Source organism: Aspergillus thermomutatus (assembly GCF_002237265.1).
Source record: "Aspergillus thermomutatus strain HMR AF 39 chromosome Unknown NODE_133, whole genome shotgun sequence".
NCBI lineage: Eukaryota > Fungi > Ascomycota > Eurotiomycetes > Eurotiales > Aspergillaceae > Aspergillus > Aspergillus thermomutatus.
In genome coordinates, this window is record NW_020798182.1 from 61340 (window position 1) to 81079 (window position 19740).

The window sequence follows — 19740 nt, forward strand, 5'->3', positions numbered from 1 at the left end:
CTGTAAGCTCTCTTAGGTATGTTTTTGCTCAATTCCTCGACGACCACACTACCCATATTCTTTTCGTGATGAGAAACATTTTTTTCAGTTCTGCTTCTGCAAAAACCTTGAAGAAAACCAAATACCTTACCAAAATCTCCTGATCATTTTTGGATGATTCCACTTGTTCTTTCAATCCATTGCTTGATCACTCGGAATACTGACGATCTCGAAGAAATAGAAGGTGTACAACTGCTTCTTAACCCAAGCACAAGCCCCTGGCACTTCTAGCAGTAGGTACAGTCACTTCTTCCCTAATCTCATACCACTGCCAAACACAATCCTTTATGATGACAACAAGTCAATCCATTCAATGATCTCCCTTGGAGAACCGCCCCTCGAGCCCGCAGCTGCCGGCAACACAGCACACTTGGGACACTGCGATCCGCCAGTTCAACTCCCTTATACCGGACTTTCTCTTCGCTGTATTTCTTCCGAAGTCGGCTGGATTGAAGGGATGATTGGTTGTGGAGCACTGGACAGCGGGCTCAATCGTTGTATGCTCCGTGCCGAGTCCTGCTGGTCTGCTTGCTACGCTTGACTTGTGTCAACGCCTTTCCCCCGACTCGTCGTTCGTTTTGGATGATCTGTTGGGGGAAAGGAGTTGGCAGGGGATGGGATGAATTTACCGGCTTGGCTGATCAACACCTTGCTGCGAACTCTTAATGAGTTTGCCTTTCCTTGAGGTGTTCCGTTGTGCTGTCAAACTCCATGTCATCGATTAGGATGCTTGCTGACTGCTCTGAAGTTGTAGGCTTTTGGTCAAATCATACTCGGTAGTTAGACTAGACATGCCTATTAGAACGAAACATATTCAATACAAGGAATTGTCCTCCATCAAAGCCGTTAAACACATATTCTCAATTCTCTATCATATATATAAACAATGCCACTGAATATGTTTCATGAAACTATAAATGCCTCGAGCTTCTGCTGTCTCACCCACGCGAAGTAATGCGTGAATTGCATCGTCAATGTACTCCGGTCATCTCGACCTGTATGATTGTTTGGCTTTATTTATTTTCTTCAGGGTGCATCTTTAGCGTGCATACTGCCGATAGAGAATACCAGCACGATGAAGTAGGTCGGCAGTCTCAAAAGAGTGACATTGGCGATGAAGCCTGTCTATCAGAGCTTGCATTGCTCATCCAAATATTAGCTGCAAAAGGCGAACAGGAAATGGTTTGCTGATTGTCAAGCTGGGAGACATGCCATGTCTCCACTTTTCCTCGGATTTTTGAAGTTTTCTCTCGGTTCCGCATAGGTTCTCATTCTCAGGTTACTCTTTCCCTTCAGTTGGTGTCGTCGCACCATTCCTGGTTAGACTATAGGGAGCCTATAAGATGCGATATTCAAAGTCAGCTTCAGGGGCTGGAACGATATGGTGATGAGGTCTGAAGGAGGCTGATGACTACATACCAAGACCCTTTTTGCATTGCATATCCTCCGGGCAAGGTTGTGGACATTGCCGTCAGCTTTGACAACCTCAGGAGCGAATTCGATACCAAACCTACGCGAAAGCATTAGTACGACCTCCTCCGAAATCAACGCAGGGAACTCACATTTGATGAACCGCGAACACGACTCTCTTGGCATACTTCCCATCACGTTCGACGAGACTGCCAAAAGGCTCATCCACGGTTTCCGGCGCGATCTCGGGATCTCGATCAAAGCAGTTACGCACAACGGGAAACAAGCTCATTTCAACTGATGTAGGGTCCATCAGAGGGATCTCATCTTCATCAAACCGGCTGATACGAATCTCGAATGGTCTTGAAATAGCCATAACATTGTGCTTTCCATTGTGGTGGTACCGGAGCTCGAAGACACCCTGAGTCCAGAACAGCTTATCACCAGAGAAGATAACTTCACCGGAAGCCAGATCGCGGTTTTCCTTGTCCTTGCGTTGTGAGGCGGGTATAACAATATCGCTGCTCACGATTCCCTTCTCACAAGTCAAATTGTCATACGAGCCCTCGTTGACCGCAATCCATCTCCCTTGAGATGAGACGCGCGAGACTTCCCGAGAAGTATTGTCGGTGACTCGATACAGACCAATCCAATCTTTCTTGCTATGATTGAGCGGAGCTGTCCACTTAACCTTGATGGGTGAACCATACTCGAAAACCAAGTTCTTCAGGTCGCCGCGTCTGTCAAGGGGCATACGAGCATTGGCACCCTCCCTACCGCTACTCTGATCGTTGTCACGGGGAGACAATGAATCAGTGCCTTCGATCTCCAAGGAGTAGTCACGTAAGTCATAGCCGGCCAGGTCTTCATCAATGCGAGAGATAGTCACACGAGCGGGATACTTTTGGAACAGAGCTGATGTGTCTTTGACAAACGTGTTGACACCCGCAGCGAGCTTCGGACGAGCATTGTCAATGAGTTCTTCAATAAATTCAAAAGACTCATCAAACATTTTGTCAACACTTCCATGGAGCTGCTGTAGAGATGGAGGCAAGGATCGCTTCAAACTCTTGGTCAGACCAGCATCTCGTCGCAGGCTGCGGCCATAAAGCTTCTGCATGTGAGGACGCTCGACAAACTGGATGAAAGCTAGACTCAAAATATGGCTCATCAGGGCAAGGAAAATGATAGCCCCACTGCTGGTGATAAGAACAGCACCCCAAACGCCTGCCAAACCCAGAACACGTTCAGGATTATTCAGGAAACGGTATATGCCGTTATATGTCAACTTGGGCGATTCATCGAAGAAAAAATCTCCGTAAAACCAGCCAAACTCTCCAAGAGATTCGTAGATGCTGACCGATGTCCAGATTTGTAAGGCAATGAGCCCTGCACCCAAGACGTGTCTGAGCAAGACGAGGCCATAGCCCCAATCCGCCGGAAAACTGTATATTTTCCATGCAGCGGCAATGAAGCTCGCGTAGCACATGACCATGCTGATATGATAAGTGCCTTTCCACTGATTCCAGGCCTCCTGAGGGCTTTCGCCATATTTTACAAAGTGTCGAGTCCAGGCCTTACAGTTCGACTGACGGTTGAGAACCATGCCGATACCAACAGAATACCAGATTCTCCAGACTGCGGCGTTGGCCACAAAAAGGAACTGGAACCACGGAGTCGAAGGCGTCAAGACCGTGAGGGCGAATACGAGAATTTGAATCAGTATAGAAGAAGTATCTATCGTCCGATGCAAATCCAGATTCCGAAAGCCCAAGAGGTTGTGAACCGACGGAGGTGGACCACTTGAATAGCTTGGCGCATGGGGCACTTGTTCATCAACGGAAGCTGGCGCGATGGGCGAATCCGATCTCTGAGAGATCATAGATACACTTTCCTGATCGATAGTTCGCTTTCGGGGTGGTGGCGGGTTATATGTCTTGTCGATGTGCGGATTCTCGACAAAGACCAGGAAAGCGAATTGTGCTGCATGGGCGAGAATAGAGATGAACAGGACCTTGTAGCTCGCCGCCATTAATGAGATACCGTAGTATCCAGCATAGCCGACCGAGTACATCGGATGAGGCGCCATTTCGAAGACACCATCAAAGGTCAACTCCTGGTCGATAAGGAAGAAAAAGTCTCCCCAGTACCAGGCGTAGTCTTTTACCACTCGATGCGCGTCTAATTTTACCCACAAGTTGAAGAGCACTAAGACGATACCTGCGGACCACCGCAGGACAGTCATAAGAGTGCCCTCATCAAGGGGACGTTGGCTACAGGCTATCGCAAAGAGGCAATATGAGGTGAAGTCGCACATCAAGATCAGATCGACAAGTCGTCTGAAGACGAGCCAGGTATTGTACTCAATTGGAGCATTTTCAAACGAATAGTCAGCTGGGATCTTCGTCTCCAATTCACGTTTAAGCAGCTTGTATAGGTTAGCATGAGGGTTTTTGCCTGTGGCCGGATTCACGAAGATCTTGGTCTTCTCCGCCCAACGGACGAGCGTTTTGTGGTTCGACTGGTTATGAAGCAGCCATCCGATCCCTGCATTGTAGGCACCACGCCAAAAGAGATAGATAAAGGCAAAAACGGGCACTTTGGCACCGGCGGGAAGTCGCCATAAGAGAAGAATGTGAGCACTGAGAATGGCTAGAACGATAACGTCGGACAGGTTCTTTGGTTCCGAGGGTGACAGAAGTTGAGAGACCATGTCGTGCGTTTGAGGCACCGTGAACACTATCGAGTATGTCAGTTAGCGGGAAAGCAACCCGTACGACCCCAAGTCTTTGAAAGCCGAAAAGAGGTGTCATCTAGTCTTAATTTTCGGCGACACTATCTCACGTACCTGTACCGTCTGGAGTCCGGCCGTATGTCTTCTTTTCTTTACCGGCTTTGTCCTTGACCTCACCTTCACCCGTGGCTGTTAAAGCCTCGGGAGAGAGGGCGGAGCTGGACTGAAAGGCCACAGTCCTCTCGCGAAGTCCATCATCTGCCTGATGAGTGCCTGTTGAAAGGCCACGATCCATAATTGCGTGCAGCTCTCTGTTTCCTGTGTGGAAAACGGGAGCGGAAAATTGTTGAGGGGGAAAGATGGATCGAAAATCACAGCTGGTGCAGAAGAAGCATGTGACAGTAAAGCAAGGGTGGGAATTTTAGGTTCCCCAAAGCTCATGTGACGTTAGTGTCTCCAAATTGGACAGATTTCGCACGTCAACAACAATGCTCAATGGGTCATTGAACAGATGGAGGCAAGAGAGAAAAGGAAAACTATAAACAAGAAGAGAGATAAAAATTAATAATTGTGTTGGTGAGTGAGTGGGGGAGTTAACAATTTGTCTTTTGAAGAGCCGGTTACTTGCTATTTATCATTACCCTTATAGCGGAGAGAGAGTAACCTCATACGTCTAGGACTAGAGCTATCGCTGGGGAAAGGGACTGGCGACCCAGACCCGTTGAGTGGGAAAAGCGCCAATCACAAGACGTTGGTCAAATCTCTCAAAGGGATTAGGAATGGAGCGGAAAGAGAAAGAAGATCGGCCATCTTGAGGAATCCAAACAATCATTAAGAAAGTATCTAGTAGTACATAGACTAGAAGTGGCCTCCGTCAAGCAAAATGATATCAGATGCGACATACAGAATACATGGTTCAAGGTACTTCAGAATCTTCGGGCTCGTGGGTTATCCCTTGGATACAGATCCTTCTAAGCACTAAATACCCATTGGTCTCAACAACGAATTCCTTACCTTAGTACCCGTACTCCGTAGTCTATCCACTTGCTCTGTTTATTGAAGTCCAGCATTATTACATATTTCTCTTGATGAAAATGTTCCAGGATCAACCTGGGGGGGAAAAAACCGTCACAAGCGAGCGGTAACGGCGGGTGCATGGAATACTACATTTCACTGGGCAGCATTTCCTCTGTTAGTCCCGAAAAATCAGGAATTGAAGCAGATGACATTTAGATAGGTAAGGTAGTCTATGGATTATCGCCAATCAATGATTTCAGGTATTGTTTCCAGGTAGGAATGAAAGCATATGCACTGCATAGATATGCATGCCATTGAGGGGCACCTGCTCGAGTTGCCAGACTCCAAGAATCTTCCTGAGGCAGGGAACTTAATGACATTATGCCTCATGCAACACACAGACACAGCCTGCAGAAAAGAAGGGAATGGTCACTGATGTGTTGATAGTCATATGTGAACGGGGATCTGCAGTGTCTCCGGTCAATCATAAACTGTGGATATTTGCTGCGGATATTTCTTCTGCGGAAGTTTCTTTCAGTAGTAGTCGAACCTCGGATCACAATGAATCAGTCTTCTGGCATTCGAGTTGGTGGTTGACGATATGGTAAGCACCCTGGAGAGAGGCGTAAACAGGTAGGTATGTTAAGGTTCTGACATGCCTCTGCATTATCGATATCAATCTAGTCAAAAAAGAGGATCTTTTCAAGTCCTGTACTACCCCACTTTCGAGGGGATGGCAGTCTGAACTTGCAACCATCCTGCTGCATAGACACCACTCAATCATAGTCTGATAAGAACTCTCTGAAGTAACAAATTGACTTTATGAAAGTTACGTTGATGGTATGATTCTCCCTTCAAAATATGACCATACATTGGATAGGTAATATATATCTGTTTCTCTCTGGCTCTAGTCCATTAACGAAGATTCAATTGACTGTCGCGAGACATATAGATCTTAATCCTCGTATTATGATGATAGTATAAGCCACTCACTGCTCATCAGCATAGTCATACCAATAATAATCCCCATGATAATCCATCTCAGAGATTCAGCATTCTGATCTACCTATGATTAATCAATCTTATCGCGGGGCGCTCCGACACCGCAGTGGCTGGTTCCTTGAGAAAAACCCCCGCGCCAATCGCCACCAAGCGTTTGTCATCCAGATAATGGATTATCAAGCAGACGATCCGCCACTTTTTTCATCAAACGGTGCTTACTTCTGTCCAGATCAATTCGACGCACTTAACAATCTTGAGTCTAAGAGAATATATCGCCGCATCTCAGAACAAGAAGCTGGTCTTCACAACATAATGGCTCCTTCCGTGATGGAGCCAGTGGCAGCGTTCGATGTGCCGTCCAAGGTGGCACCGAACCTCGTTGCTCCGGAACCAGGTACGTCTTTCTAACCTGCAAAAATTTATATATATATTTTGAAAATCACTAACGATTGCAGAGCATTGCCCTGGACCCGAGTCAGAGCAAGCAGGAAAAGGCGATGCCTGCGCCGGCTGTCCCAATCAAGCCATTTGTGCCTCTGCCCCCAAGGGCCCCGATCCCGACATCCCTATCATCACCGAACGTCTCTCTCAAATCCGACACAAGATCCTTGTACTATCCGGCAAAGGCGGTGTCGGCAAATCCACCTTCTCCTCACTCCTTGCACACGCATTCGCATCAAACCCTGAATCCACCGTCGGCCTATGTGACACAGACATTTGCGGACCCTCGATCCCGAAGATGATGGGAGTTGAGTCGGAAACAATTCACGTGAGCAACGCAGGCTGGAGCCCGGTGTGGGTGACCGATAATCTGAGTGCAATGAGTATCCAATTCATGCTGCCGAACCGAGACGACGCAATCATCTGGAGGGGCCCAAAAAAGAATGGAATGATTAAGCAGTTTCTTAAGGATGTGGACTGGGGCGAGTTGGACTACCTGATTGTCGATACGCCGCCTGGAACTTCGGACGAACACTTATCGGTGAACTCACTTCTGAAAGAGTCTGGCGTGGACGGAGCGGTGGTGGTCACGACCCCCCAGGAAGTATCGCTTCTCGACGTCAGGAAGGAGATTGATTTTTGCCGCAAGGCTGGCATTCGTATCTTGGGCCTAGTTGAGAACATGCGGGGGTTCGTCTGTCCAGGATGCTCCAATACATCGGAAATCTTCCGTGCTACTACGGGAGGTGGCAAACGACTGGCGAAAAAGATGGGTATTCCATTCCTGGGTTCAGTTCCTCTTGACCCAAGAGTCGGAATGGCCTGCGACTACGGTGAAAGCTTCGTGGACAACTTCCCTGACAGCCCGGCGTCAAAGGCCATCAAGCAGGTTGTACGGTCTGTTAGCGAAATGCTTGGCGAGGATCCAAACAAAGTGCTCCCGCCTGACGATATGCTGGAGTGATTTATATGTCAGTTTTCCTATTTAGCTTCTACTGCGCGGTGCATTTGAGCTGGGATAGCGTGCATTGAGAATTTGTTTACTACGGCGTTCTGGGAACTGAAGCATGATTTGATACCACCATTTCAATACGAGGCGTTTGCACGATCAGGACTCTTACCAAATGAGAAAGTTCCGGACATCAGCATGGGTATAAACGTGTATAGTGTATACCCACTCGTTCTACACTTGCTATTGAGGATCAACACCATGTATACCTGACAAGCGGCACTTTCTATTGTAGGCACCAACTTACTCTACAGATGTATGGAACATTTGTCGGTCAAATTCGAGTTACTCCGTATGACGCGTCGGAACTCTGCAGTGTGCTTCTTCACGGATGACTCCGTCTGATTGAAAAACCGACCAGGGGACAGCGCTTATCTACGTAACACCTCCCCACCTGATTGCGCTTGACAATCGACAGACCTGACGAATCGATGAATGTAGACACAGATCTTCTTTCATGATTCATCAACCTTCTTGAAATCTGTCAAAGTATAGGAGTTACTGAAATACTATTACCCTGAAAGAGTGACTGCCATGACGTTATTTTAGTACAGTGGTGTAAGTTCTCCGATACAAACAGTCCGCCGTAACTGGTCAACACAATCTGCAACTGCCCAGCGCCTGGGCGTTTCACCTTCAGGGGAAGTCTGTTTCGACAACGCTGAATGGCTCACGACTTGCGCCCTGTCAAATCCAGGCTCTCGAGTCGTCTTGACTGTATCAAGCAGATGAGGTTGCTTCACCAGGGACTCCATCCGAACAGCATGGATTGGCTGCTTTCCCAAGTCAACCTGCGCTGTCTCTGGTTTCTTCGCCTGAGTGGGCCGGCTTACCAACATGGGAGCTAATCGCCATCTTGGCTGTTCTTAGACGGGGGTGAAGCTCAAGCTCAACTTTTGATGCTCCATCGTGATTATTCAAAGGAGGCGTTTGGGCGTTTGGGGTCTTTATTATCATGGGCTTTTCCCTTGGGGCCTTCTTGACGATTTAACTAGACCAATTCATTCACTTCTTTGTCTTTCTCTTCTGGCTGGCAGCTCTTCTGGCTGTTCCTTTTCCCATCCATTTCTTTGCATCTTTCCTTTCTTCTTTTATTCTTACAATATTCGCAGGTGCCCAAGTCTGGACTTGGGCATACGGAGTACACGCTCTTTTAATCTACTTCCGGCTTGATCTCTGTCTTGTTGGGAATCTTTCCATCCTCAGCTGCTAGAAGTAGCAAATCCTATCATTGATTTGAAGACTGGAATTACACGCAATATCGAATCAATATGCATTCACTACAGTCTTTTCTCTTCCTGCTGCTCCTAGGCTATGGTGTGCTCGCTGCACCAACGTCGCCACGAGCTCAATCTCAGGGCAGGTCCTTCAAGGTTGAGCGGATCAAGCGTGGAAACTCCATTCAAGGTCCAAGTGCTCTGCGCAGAGCCTATCGGAAATTTGGCATAGTTCCAACGACTTTTGGCGTCGATCTGTCGGACTTTGAGCCTCTCAATACGACATCTCCCTCAAGCTCCGCTGCCAATGTACTCGTTGCCGATACTGAGGAGCCAGAGCAGACCGGTGCAGTCAGTGCGAAATCTGTCCAGAGTGATGCTGCTTTCGTCAGCCCTGTGACAATCGGGGGGCAGAAAATAGTGGTGAACTTTGACACGGGCTCAGCAGATTTGTAAGTTCAGTGATTTGAATTACTTCACCAACAGAGCTTACTGACTGGGGATTTCACCAGCTGGGTGATGAATACTGAGCTTCCGCAGAGTGCTCAGGTCGGCCACACTGTCTTCAATCCTTCCAATTCGTCCACCTTCAAGAAGATAGAAGGAGCTACTTTTGAGATCAAATATGGCGATTCGTCTTACGCTAATGGCGGCGTCGGAACTGATACCGTTGACATTGGTGGCGCAACCGTCACCAGTCAAGCGATTGGTATCCCGACCAGCGTGTCCGATTCTTTCGTTGAAGATACCTACTCGAACGGTCTCGTTGGCCTGGGATTTTCCTCCCTTAATACCGTCAAGCCTCAGCAGCAAAAGACGTTCTTCGACAATATCGCCGACAGTCTGGACGAGCCTGTGATGACGGCGCACCTGAAGAGCGATGGTGTCGGCGAGTACGAGTTCGGAATCATTGATCAAAGCAAGTACCAAGGCGACATGATCAACGTGACAGTGGACTCATCGAGCGGTTTCTGGCAGTTTCAGTCGGCTCACTACAAGGTTGGAGATGGTTCTATCCAGACACTTCAGAATACTCCTACTGCGATCGCCGACACCGGCACTTCATTGATGCTTCTCGATGACACAGTGGTGAATGCCTACTACGCCCAGGTCAAAGGCGCGCAGTATGCCAGCAGCGCCGGCGGTTACATCTATCCCTGTGGTACTGAGCTGCCTAACCTCGCGGTTGCTGTCGGCGCAAAGCACTTGGCAACGGTACCTGGCACGTACCTGGATTTTGCGGAGGTTGGCATTAACAAAACGACGGGTCAAACTGGTAAGTCAATCGATCTTCGTGTACGAAAGTTCATGTTCTGACATGACGTCTTGTAGTATGTTTCGGTGGTGTCCAATCCAACCAGGGCACTTCGATGCAGATTCTTGGTGATGTCTTCCTGAAGGCCTTCTTCGTTGTCTTCGACATGCGAGGCCCATCTATTGGACTTGCGTCGCCCAAGTAGTCAGATTGCTTGTCGTCGAAAACGTATTGTCTTTTGGGTGTTACAGCTGAACTCCAATACAGATAGACTGTCTACATAGATTCAAATAATCCACTGCGACTTGAAATTCGATATTGCAGACTGAAATCTGCCGTCTCTCGAAGAGGAGAAAGCAAGTGTGCATATTCTTGCACACAGTATGCATAAACATAATTATGTTTTAACTAGATGACTCAGCTGAGTCATCCAGCACTAAAGCTCAGGGGAAAAAAAAGAATAAAAAGAAGGTAAAAAGAGACTAACCGGATGCAGTCAGTCATCGACACCGCGGAAGCCGAGAGATGCTGTAGCAAGAAGAATCCGATGGTATCTAGCCAAATCCAATTGTAATCTAAGCTCTTCTATCAAGTCAATTATTCAAGGATCCCATCACACTAGGGATCTGGGTCTTAGTCAAGTTGAATTTCCTCAAGGTTTCCGTGAGTCTGACGGGGGCCGCCAGAACAACAGCCCCGCGGATCAGTCAACCCTCTTTATTATTACTACGCCTGAGGCCGACTTCTGCTGCCCCTCTTCTTCGCTTCACCACCTCGCCTCTGTCCTCCTTCGCCAGTCGCCCATTCGCAAATATGGCTATCAACTCTGCGCCCGAGTCTTCTCTCCTCTCCCTCCTCTACCGCTCGTACCCCACTGCAGTTTCTCCCGACGCTACAGAGCTTGATCTTCCCCATGCCTCGCCCAAGATCTTCCCTCTGACGACTTTCTCCGTTGAGGAGCAGGCTTCGGTCAAGCAATGGCTAGACACCATCTCTGGTCTGCAGAGTGCTTTAAGCAAAGACGAGAAGTCCGTGGTTACGACCATCCTCCGACAGCTGAACAGCCACCTGGCCGCGCGCACAACTTTGCTGGGAACCAAGCCGTCCGTTGCTGATATCGCCACATACGCTCTGCTCGCTCCCGTCGTTGAGAAATGGACACCCGAAGAACGCACGGGCGAGCAAGGATACCATCACATCGTGCGTCATATCGACTTTGTGCAAAATAGCCGCCTGTTCGCCCTCCAGATTCCCGACGAGGAGAAGATCAGCATCGACGTGAACGACGTGCGGTTCGTTCCCAAGCCCGTGGACCCCAAGGAAGAGAAAGAGCGCAAGAAGAGGGAGAAGGCTGCGGCCCAGAACCCGGATGCTGGCAAGCCTCTCGTCGTCGGACAGGGCAAGCCCGAGAAGGCGGCCAATGGCGGTGAGGTCGATCAGGCCGCTGCCCCCGCCGCTGGCGCGCCGCCCAAGGTCAACAAGAAAGAGAAGAAGGAAAAGAAGGAGAAGGCGCCCAAGCCTGCTCCCGCGCCCGCTGCTCCCCCCTCTCCATCGCTCATCGACCTCCGCGTTGGTCACATCCTCCGTGCCATCAACCACCCCAACGCGGACTCCCTCTACGTTTCTACCATCGACTGCGGCGATGCTCCCGGCACCGAGAACACTTCCCTGGATGAGGCGACCGGCAAGACCGTTCGCACCGTATGCTCGGGTCTGAATGGCCTCGTTCCCCTGGAGGAGATGCAGAACAGGAAGATCGTTGCCGTCTGCAACCTGAAGCCAGTAACTATGCGTGGTATCAAGTCTACAGCCATGGTTCTGGCAGCATCGCCCCGCGTTGCCGAAGGCGAGGACTCGCACGCTGGACCCGTCGAGCTGGTCAACCCTCCCGCCGACGCGCCTGCCGGTACCCGCATCGGCTTCGAGGGTTGGTTTGACGGCGAGCCCGAGAAGGTGCTCAACCCCAAGAAGAAGGTCTGGGAGACCTTCCAGCCTGGATTCACCACCACGGACAGCCTGGAGGTTGCGTTCGATATAAGCGCGGTTCCCGCCGTGCAGGGCCAGGAGGGCAAGCCGGCCCTGGGCAAATTGGTCGCTAAAACCGGAGGTGTCTGTACAGTCAAGTCTCTGAAGGGAGCTACTGTTCGGTAGAGAATTTATTGAGGAAAAAGTGAATTCTACCTGTTGTCGTTCAATGAGTGGAAATGGTTGCAAGGAGTGGTCTACGACTTCGTGCAGAGTCAGCAACATAAATAGCATTTCCCTCTCTTAGCATCAACGACATGTCGAACGAGAAATGAATGTTTTAATATTTTTTTTTCTAATTTTTTCTTTGGCTAGTCCATCAGTATCTCCAATCTCAGTACTCGAGGGAAGCCAAGGCAATAAGGTAACAGTCACCCCGCAAGCCCCTCTTAGGAGCTTTAGCCGACCCCTCATTACCTGCAAAGACCGTTTCTAGAGTCTGGTCTAATAATGTCTAGAGTATAAACCATCACATATAATTACTCCTCGCGCGGCTTAGTTCCGCAGCTCATTTCGCCATATAAAATGGGGAAATTGAGAATTCCGATGACCCAGTCCCGACAGTAACTGATACAACATTAACTCACCCAAGCCAGAAAAGCTCAAGGTCTCCAGTTGACAATGAGAGCTGTGCGGTTCCATGGCCGCGGCGATATCCGCGTCGACGAGATCGATGAGCCCGTCTGCGACGAGGGTCAGGTCAAGGTTACCGGCATCTCCTATCCTGCTCTCCTAAGCAAGTAGACTAACATGGATAGATTCGACCTGCCTTCGTAGGGATCTGCGGAAGCGGTATGCTCATCTCCATTCTTTGGTGGTCAATCTGACGGGGCTTACATGGCACATAGATCTACACGAGTACCTCGCAGGTCCCATCACAATTCCCTCAACACCGCATCCAATCACGGGTGGGACCGTCCCCGTCACCCTGGGCCATGAATTCAGCGGTGTGGTAGTGGAGGTTGGCGCCAGCGTTTCGCGACTCAAAGTCGGTGATTGCGTGGCTGTCAGACCGAACCTGTATGATGGGACCTGTGCGTGTTGTTTAGCGGGTTGGCGGAACTGTTGTCGGAATTTGGGATTTATCGGGTATAGCAGTGAGTGAGTTTCTGAGCGAATGAATAGAGATGTGGCGCTGATGTTTAAGCAGGCGACGCAGGAGGTTTGTCGGATCATGTTGTTGTAGGTGAGAAGCATGGGATTCTGTTGCCGGAGGGTTTCCCTCTTGATCTTGGGGGTGAGTTTATGGCTTTCTACGGACGATAAAGGATAGGATCGGGTGGCTGAGTAACCTTGCGGTGCATATGCAGCCCTCGTTGAACCCCTTACCGTGGCCTGGCATGCAGTCAGTCGCGCCTCCGTCCGGCCCGACGACACCGTCCTCGTGGTAGGGGGCGGGCCGATCGGTCTCGCTGTCGTTCAGGTCCTGAAAGCCCGCGGAATCAAGTCCGTCATAGTCTCCGAAATATCCTCCCGGCGCAAGAAGTTTGCGAGAAAACTAGGTGCGAGTGAGGTCATTGATCCGCGGACGGATGATCTTGTGGCTTCAGTCCGTGCAATGACAGCAGGGGCAGGGGCAGACATCGCTTTTGAGTGCTCCGGCGTGCAGGTGGGGTTGGACACGGCTGTTCAGGCAATTCGGGCGAGGGGAACGGTGACCATAGTATCGCTATGGGAGGAGAAGCCGAGGATCGATGCGTTTGATATCGTTCTATACGAGAAACATGTCATTGGCGCTGTGATCTGTGACGACGGTGATTTCGAAGCCGTCATTGATGCGATTTCATCAGGCATGTTCCTTCTGTTTTATGGAGCCCGATTGTTACTGGCTATGCTGACGAGCATATAGGAAGGCTCTCCCCTCGAGCGATGATCACCAGCAAGATCCAGATGGAAGACGTGGTGGAGAAGGGGTTCAAGGCTCTGATTGACGAGCGGGACAAGCATGTCAAGATCTTAGTTGAGGTGTCTGCATGAGAAAAGCCATCAAAAACCATAGAATCAATAAGCTAGACGCCAGTAGCTCCCGATCAGCTGAATAAATCATCTTCCACATGGCTATGCATCAGATCTAGGGGCGCAGCGCCAATTTCGCCCCAGTTTTTCGTAGAGCCCGATAGAGAATCAGGCTGACTGGCAGTCGCAAACGATGCAGCTCGGGGTCCAAATTTTGGTATAGACACGTGTTGGGTACGATTCGGCGGTGTTTGCATTCAGACCAGTCCGGTCGTCAGCATGCATCTTCGCGATGATTTGGGTATTTTGAAGCGAGCAACCGATGGCTTGATTCATCTCTCCCTAGGCTATCCGAATATTCCGATTTATCGTGATCCTGCAGTGTGCAGTCTAACCCCTGATGGAATATCCGATGAGTCGACAACTCGACACAGTATCTGGAAGTTAAAATTGAGAACTTATTCATGTAGTTCTAGTGTTCTACAGTTCTAGCTCTTCGCATCCGACTACCTTAGAATCAGCCTAGCCTGTTAATCCCATCCCAGTGATCACCCAATGAGCTAGTATCTATCTAATGGGCCAACGGAAATTGTTGGCTGCATACGAACAGGCGTTCGATCGCGCCATTTTATGAGCAGCCAAGACCGCCACCGTCAATAATCGTGTGCTAATTTCTGGACTTGTCAATTTGGTCGAATAAAGTTCTGTATTTGTCTCATGTGTTGTTCATCGGCAGTTGTTCACTTGTCAAGTGGAATAGTTGCAGTTAGAGAGAGTTCCAAGTGTCGGACCGGACATTGTTCAGAGCAGTTGGATTTGTCATTCTGTCAGACATGAGCCTGTCTCTATAGACCATCACCATTGGATGTTATATCGCTTGTACTAGAAGATGTCTCACTTTCACTGCAACAGATGGATGGATGAGTGTCTGGACTATGGAGAAGAAACCCTCCGCTTTCCAGAAACCGACAGAATCGGGCTATTTGTATTCTGATACCATCATCCAACACAGATCTGTAGATATTTTTATACCCTCACTCTCTTCCACAATGATGGAGGCTAAAACTTGGACTTTGAAGTCAGTTCAGTCAACCTTCTTGCCTGTCAAAAGACTCAAATCATCATCGTCTTGACATATTCATCCTTTTGCTTTCCTTTGCTTCACCAAGTGGACTCTTCCCCCACTCAGTCCGCCGGCTCATTGACTAGTCTATAACCTAGTCCAGCAAGTTTCGATTCAGCGCGCGGCTTCTTGGTTCTGTTCAGATCGTCGCCGTCCTTATTTGCAGTTCTGGCATCGATCTCAGCCTTTGCTTTTTTCTTTCCTTCTTCTTCTATCGCTCGCCTGGGATCATTCTTATAAAGTTATACATTCGTTTCTCAGCTTTGACTGCAGTTTTATTCTTTTGTTAGACGTCCTCCCTAAACCGGCCCTCTTTTAGTGCAAACTTTGTGAGACTTCTTTTCATCTGACGATCGTTTGATATATATAACTCTGAAACCGTGACATCCAAGTATTAACCCCCTGTGCTTGCATTGCCATACTACTTTCTTCTGTTTCAATGCAAACTATGCCATGTTGATTTGATGATCGATACACAAGTGTCTACATCTTAACTACACCGGTGCGTTGAACCGACAGACTATATACCTAATCTTCCATCTTCATCATGTCGAAACCACTTCAAGGGACTGCAATAATTACCGGGGGCAATGGAACCCTCGGGTCAGAGGTAGCCATCGCTATCGCAAAAACGCAGCCTTTCGTGCATCTGCTGCTTCTTGCGCGCGATATCAGATCCGACAGTGTGAAGGACCTGCTACAGAAGATTCGCCTCATCGGGCCTAGATCTGTCGAAGTGGCCAAAGTCAACCTGGCCAGTTTCAACTCGGTCGTCAGCTTCTCTGAGAATACTGTGGAAAGGGTCCGAAATAAAGAGATCCCGCCGGTGATGCTCCTAGTCAATTCCGCCGCCATGGCATCTTATGTCGCCGATCCAGTCACACCGGATGGATACGATCCGGTCTACCAGGTCAATTGCATTGCACCGTTTCTGTTGACGGTCAGCCTACTTGAAGCTTTCCGAGGCGGCGACGGCACGCCGGACGGTGGTGCCAGAGTGATCAATATTGGATGCTCCGCCATATCCAGTGGCTCGTTGAGCTATTTCGACGGCGACAACCCAGACAATGCACCGAAACCTCCAGGCACTCCTTTGAGTGCAAAGGAAGGGAATGCGCGGTTCGGGAGTAGTAAGCTAATCATGAGTGCCGCCATGTATGCATTACGGCGGAGTCTGGTCCTCGTAAGTTTCTAGGTAGCTTTGTGCGTGAGAGTAGCCGATCAATACTGACAATGCAATATGTAGACTGCCAACATGTCACTAAATATATACACTCTGGACCCCGGAGGATTGGCAGGGAATAGCCATCTGACGACAGATGCTCCCTTATCGGTCCGAATGGCACAATCAACCCGATCTAGCCTCGGGCCATTCCTAAGAGTGTTCTCCAAGAGCGCTATCAACAAGGCCAGTGTTCCAGCCAAGGTGATTGCGAAAGTCGCATTCCAGAGGGAAACAGTGGAGCTCTGGGGCAGGGAGCGCTATTATATCCTGGGCAGCGACTACGAGGCCGGATCCGTCATTACGGCACTGCGAGACCCGCCCCTAATGGATACACTGCTGAAGAAAATGTTGCGGCAGGTCGAGATTGGTGTCAAGGGAATGGGCTCGCCAGACTCGAGGATCTCGCGGGTGCACGGCAATTGAAAGAAAAGTTCTCCAACTTGGATTCTCGGTGTTCAATTCCTCCTTTTTTTTTTTTTTTTTTTCTCATTCTTCCTTCTCTTATCTGCTGCGACACATGGCGATCACTGGCATCTGGCTTGGCTTGGAGCATTCTTCGGGAGTTTTGCCGTGGGACAGGATAGGTACCTTTTTCAATGCTTTCTTTTTATGTACATAATAACTGTGAAACAATCGAGATCTGGAGCTTGGCAAGAAGCAATCACCAATGGTATTCTATCTTACTCGCTTCGTTGCGGAAGATAAGTATGTTGCATGGCCGCAAACGTCTTGAAGGTTGTCTGTTTCCGGATGAATGACACAGTGGCTGATGACATCGAATCAAGGCGGTGGAACAATTTGGCTGGACAGGAACACTTGGCCTGGTTTGGTTCTCGATCCAGCCAGCTTTCCTACCTTAGTTCCAACGCCTATCTAGCACGCACATGCATCTAATTAATCTCCTTTGTCTAGTTGATTAATTAGTTTTGAGGATACTACATTGATTTTGTCTTTTAGTTAACTATTCTTATATCGAACTTGGTCTCTCCTTGGACTCTGAAGATCTACATTCCCATCGTATACATCCGCAATTCCACCCCTTTGCAGCCAAATTGCAACCACTTTCGTCTCTTCCGCCTTGACACACGTAATCGAGGCGGGATTTGAGCCACTGCCGTGCTGGTATTCGCTTGTCTGCTTTCTCCAGGATCGAGGGGCCTTCTGGTTCCTGTGACTTCTGGATAATTGATCTGCATCTACACATGCTGTGATACCGCGAGAAATGAACAGGCATCACGCCTTTGCGAATGGCTACTCTGCCTACCCCCGCGGGCAGAGCAGAGCATTTTCCATCTCTCCTCATCGGTAAGTGGCTTTTGGTTTGGTCATTTGCGCGGGATCGCCTTTCCGCAGATTTATCAGAGTAGCAGACACAAACAGCGTCTTGAATTCGGGCTGATTTCTTGTCTGTACTGCTAGTTTTCAACCACGTCCGCAATCCGCCCTACGACGTCGAAGACAGCTCATCCAGCGGCTATGTCTCACCGCTGGCATCTCTCTGCTAGTACTCGTCCTCATCTTTCCTTCCTGGCGAGCCGCGATTCTTCCCACATTATCCCTTGGACTTCTACACTCCAGCGAAGATTTACAGCTACAGACTGTCCGATATTATGATTTGTCCAAAGTAAAAGGCACGGCGCAAGGATGGGAGCAAGAGGAGCGTGTGCTTATGTTGACACCTCTCCGAGACGCCTCGTCGCATCTGCCAATGTTCTTCTCACACCTCCGAAATCTCACCTACCCTCACAACCTCATTGATCTAGCGTTCCTGGTGTCGGATTCGAAGGATGATACGTTGGGAATGCTGACGCGTATGCTCGAGGAGGTCCAAAACGATCCCGATCCCAAGATGTCGTTTGGGGAGATCTCGGTCATCCAAAAGGATTTTGGGCAGAAGGTGCAGCAGGACGTGGAAAGTAGACATGGATTTGCTGCACAAGCGGGGCGGAGAAAACTGATGGCCCAGGCGAGGAATTGGCTGCTGAGTGCTACTCTACGTCCGACGCACAGCTGGGTTTACTGGAGAGATGCCGATGTCGAGACTGCTCCTCGCACTATCCTGGAAGACTTGATGCGGCATGACAAGGATGTCATTGTACCCAGTAAGTTGCACCGTTTCACTTCTTGCGGTTTCCGTTCTAATTGGTGTTATGTTAGATGTCTGGCGACCACTCCCTGACTGGTTGGGTGGGGAACAACCGTATGACTTGAACTCGTGGCAGGAGTCGGAGACGGCTTTGGCTCTAGCTGAAACTTTGGACGAGGATGCGGTGATTGTAGAGGGATATGCCGAGTATGCTACCTGGCGGCCTCACCTCGCCTACCTTCGCGATCCATATGGAGATCCCGACATGGAGATGGAGTTGGACGGTGTCGGAGGTGTCAGTATCCTGGCCAAGGCAAAGGTGTTTCGCTCTGGGGTTCATTTTCCCGCTTTCAGTTTCGAGAAGCACGCTGAAACTGAAGCGTTTGGAAAGGTAAGAGTCGTCTTGACTTCTTGTGCAGTGCGCAAAATGCTAAACTTCACTAGATGGCTAAGCGCATGGGATTCTCGGTCATCGGTCTTCCTCACTACACGATCTGGCATCTTTACGAACCCAGTGTAGACGATCTTCGCCACATGGAAGAAATGGAGCAGGAGCGAAAGGCTAGGGAGAAGGAAGAGAAGGAGCAAGCCGAACGAGCTGAGCGTGTCCAGGCCCTCTTCAAGGACCCCGGGCGACAATGGGATATCGACAAAGCCTTCGTGCAGGATTCGATTCAAAATGAGCAGCAGGAGGCAGGCCAGATCAAGGTCGATGGGGTGACAGGGGCGGCAGAGGCAGAGGTGGCAGAGGTTAGAGACTTGCAGGGTTCTGCAAGTGGTCCTGTCGCTGATTCGCCAAAGCCAAGTGTCAATGCTGCGCCCGTCGTGCGAGGAAGTCAATAAGGCGACTATTCTTAGCTCTCCTAGGAGGCAGAGCAGAGCACCTAAAGCTTCCTTCAACCTTGATTTGATCTGGATTGATCTTGCGCATCCTGGCGCCAGTCGAGCTGTTCTCCCGCCGAACCCTTTTTTTCCATGGCCACCTTTGGTACGACTTTTCCCGGGTCTTTATCGTCGTCTCCGCTAGACAGCCGTGTTGGCTGCTTCTCCCTAGTGATCCCGGGGGCCCCCTCCACAGGATCTCACGTACTTCCTGGATACAAACATCATGCTTCCTCCATTCTTATATTGTTTTAGATGCATCAATCGCTGTACTGGTTGCAGTGTGGTTTTTTCCCTTCCGTTTAGGCAGCTTCTACGG

The 19740-nt window shown here is 49.5% G+C and overlaps 5 protein-coding genes across 5 annotated transcripts; 4 read left to right on the top strand and 1 right to left on the bottom strand.

Annotated features, from left to right (window-relative positions):
- Positions 1–1318: 1318 nt before the first annotated feature.
- On the bottom strand, positions 1319–4478 carry CHO2 (phosphatidylethanolamine N-methyltransferase; the record flags this gene model as incomplete). The annotated part of the gene is made up of 4 exons (XM_026760204.1): positions 1319–1375; positions 1459–1549; positions 1602–4188; positions 4298–4478. The coding sequence occupies 4 exons, from the start codon at positions 4476–4478 to the stop codon at positions 1319–1321; spliced, it is 2916 nt and encodes a 971-aa protein (XP_026613302.1).
- Positions 4479–6514: 2036 nt separating this feature from the next.
- On the top strand, positions 6515–7607 carry nbp35 (Fe-S cluster-binding ATPase; the record flags this gene model as incomplete). The annotated part of the gene is made up of 2 exons (XM_026760494.1): positions 6515–6596; positions 6658–7607. The coding sequence occupies 2 exons, from the start codon at positions 6515–6517 to the stop codon at positions 7605–7607; spliced, it is 1032 nt and encodes a 343-aa protein (XP_026613303.1).
- Positions 7608–8923: 1316 nt separating this feature from the next.
- Positions 8924–14126, top strand: CDV56_107005 (uncharacterized protein; the record flags this gene model as incomplete). Its single annotated transcript, XM_026760624.1, has 11 exons — positions 8924–9321; positions 9382–10145; positions 10202–10325; positions 10718–12271; positions 12746–12854; positions 12908–12941; positions 12998–13137; positions 13199–13250; positions 13300–13386; positions 13460–13903; positions 13999–14126. 11 exons carry the CDS (start codon positions 8924–8926, stop codon positions 14124–14126), a joined length of 3834 nt encoding a protein of 1277 aa, XP_026613304.1.
- Positions 14127–15775: 1649 nt separating this feature from the next.
- On the top strand, positions 15776–16876 carry CDV56_107329 (glycosyltransferase family protein; the record flags this gene model as incomplete). Its single annotated transcript, XM_026760948.1, has 2 exons — positions 15776–16411; positions 16475–16876. 2 exons carry the CDS (start codon positions 15776–15778, stop codon positions 16874–16876), a joined length of 1038 nt encoding a protein of 345 aa, XP_026613305.1.
- A 799-nt stretch (positions 16877–17675) lies between these two features.
- Positions 17676–19382, top strand: ANP1 (ANP1/MMN9/VAN1 family protein; the record flags this gene model as incomplete). Its single annotated transcript, XM_026761036.1, has 4 exons — positions 17676–17758; positions 17873–18555; positions 18611–18930; positions 18984–19382. The coding sequence occupies 4 exons, from the start codon at positions 17676–17678 to the stop codon at positions 19380–19382; spliced, it is 1485 nt and encodes a 494-aa protein (XP_026613306.1).
- Between the last annotated feature and the right edge of the window lie 358 nt (positions 19383–19740).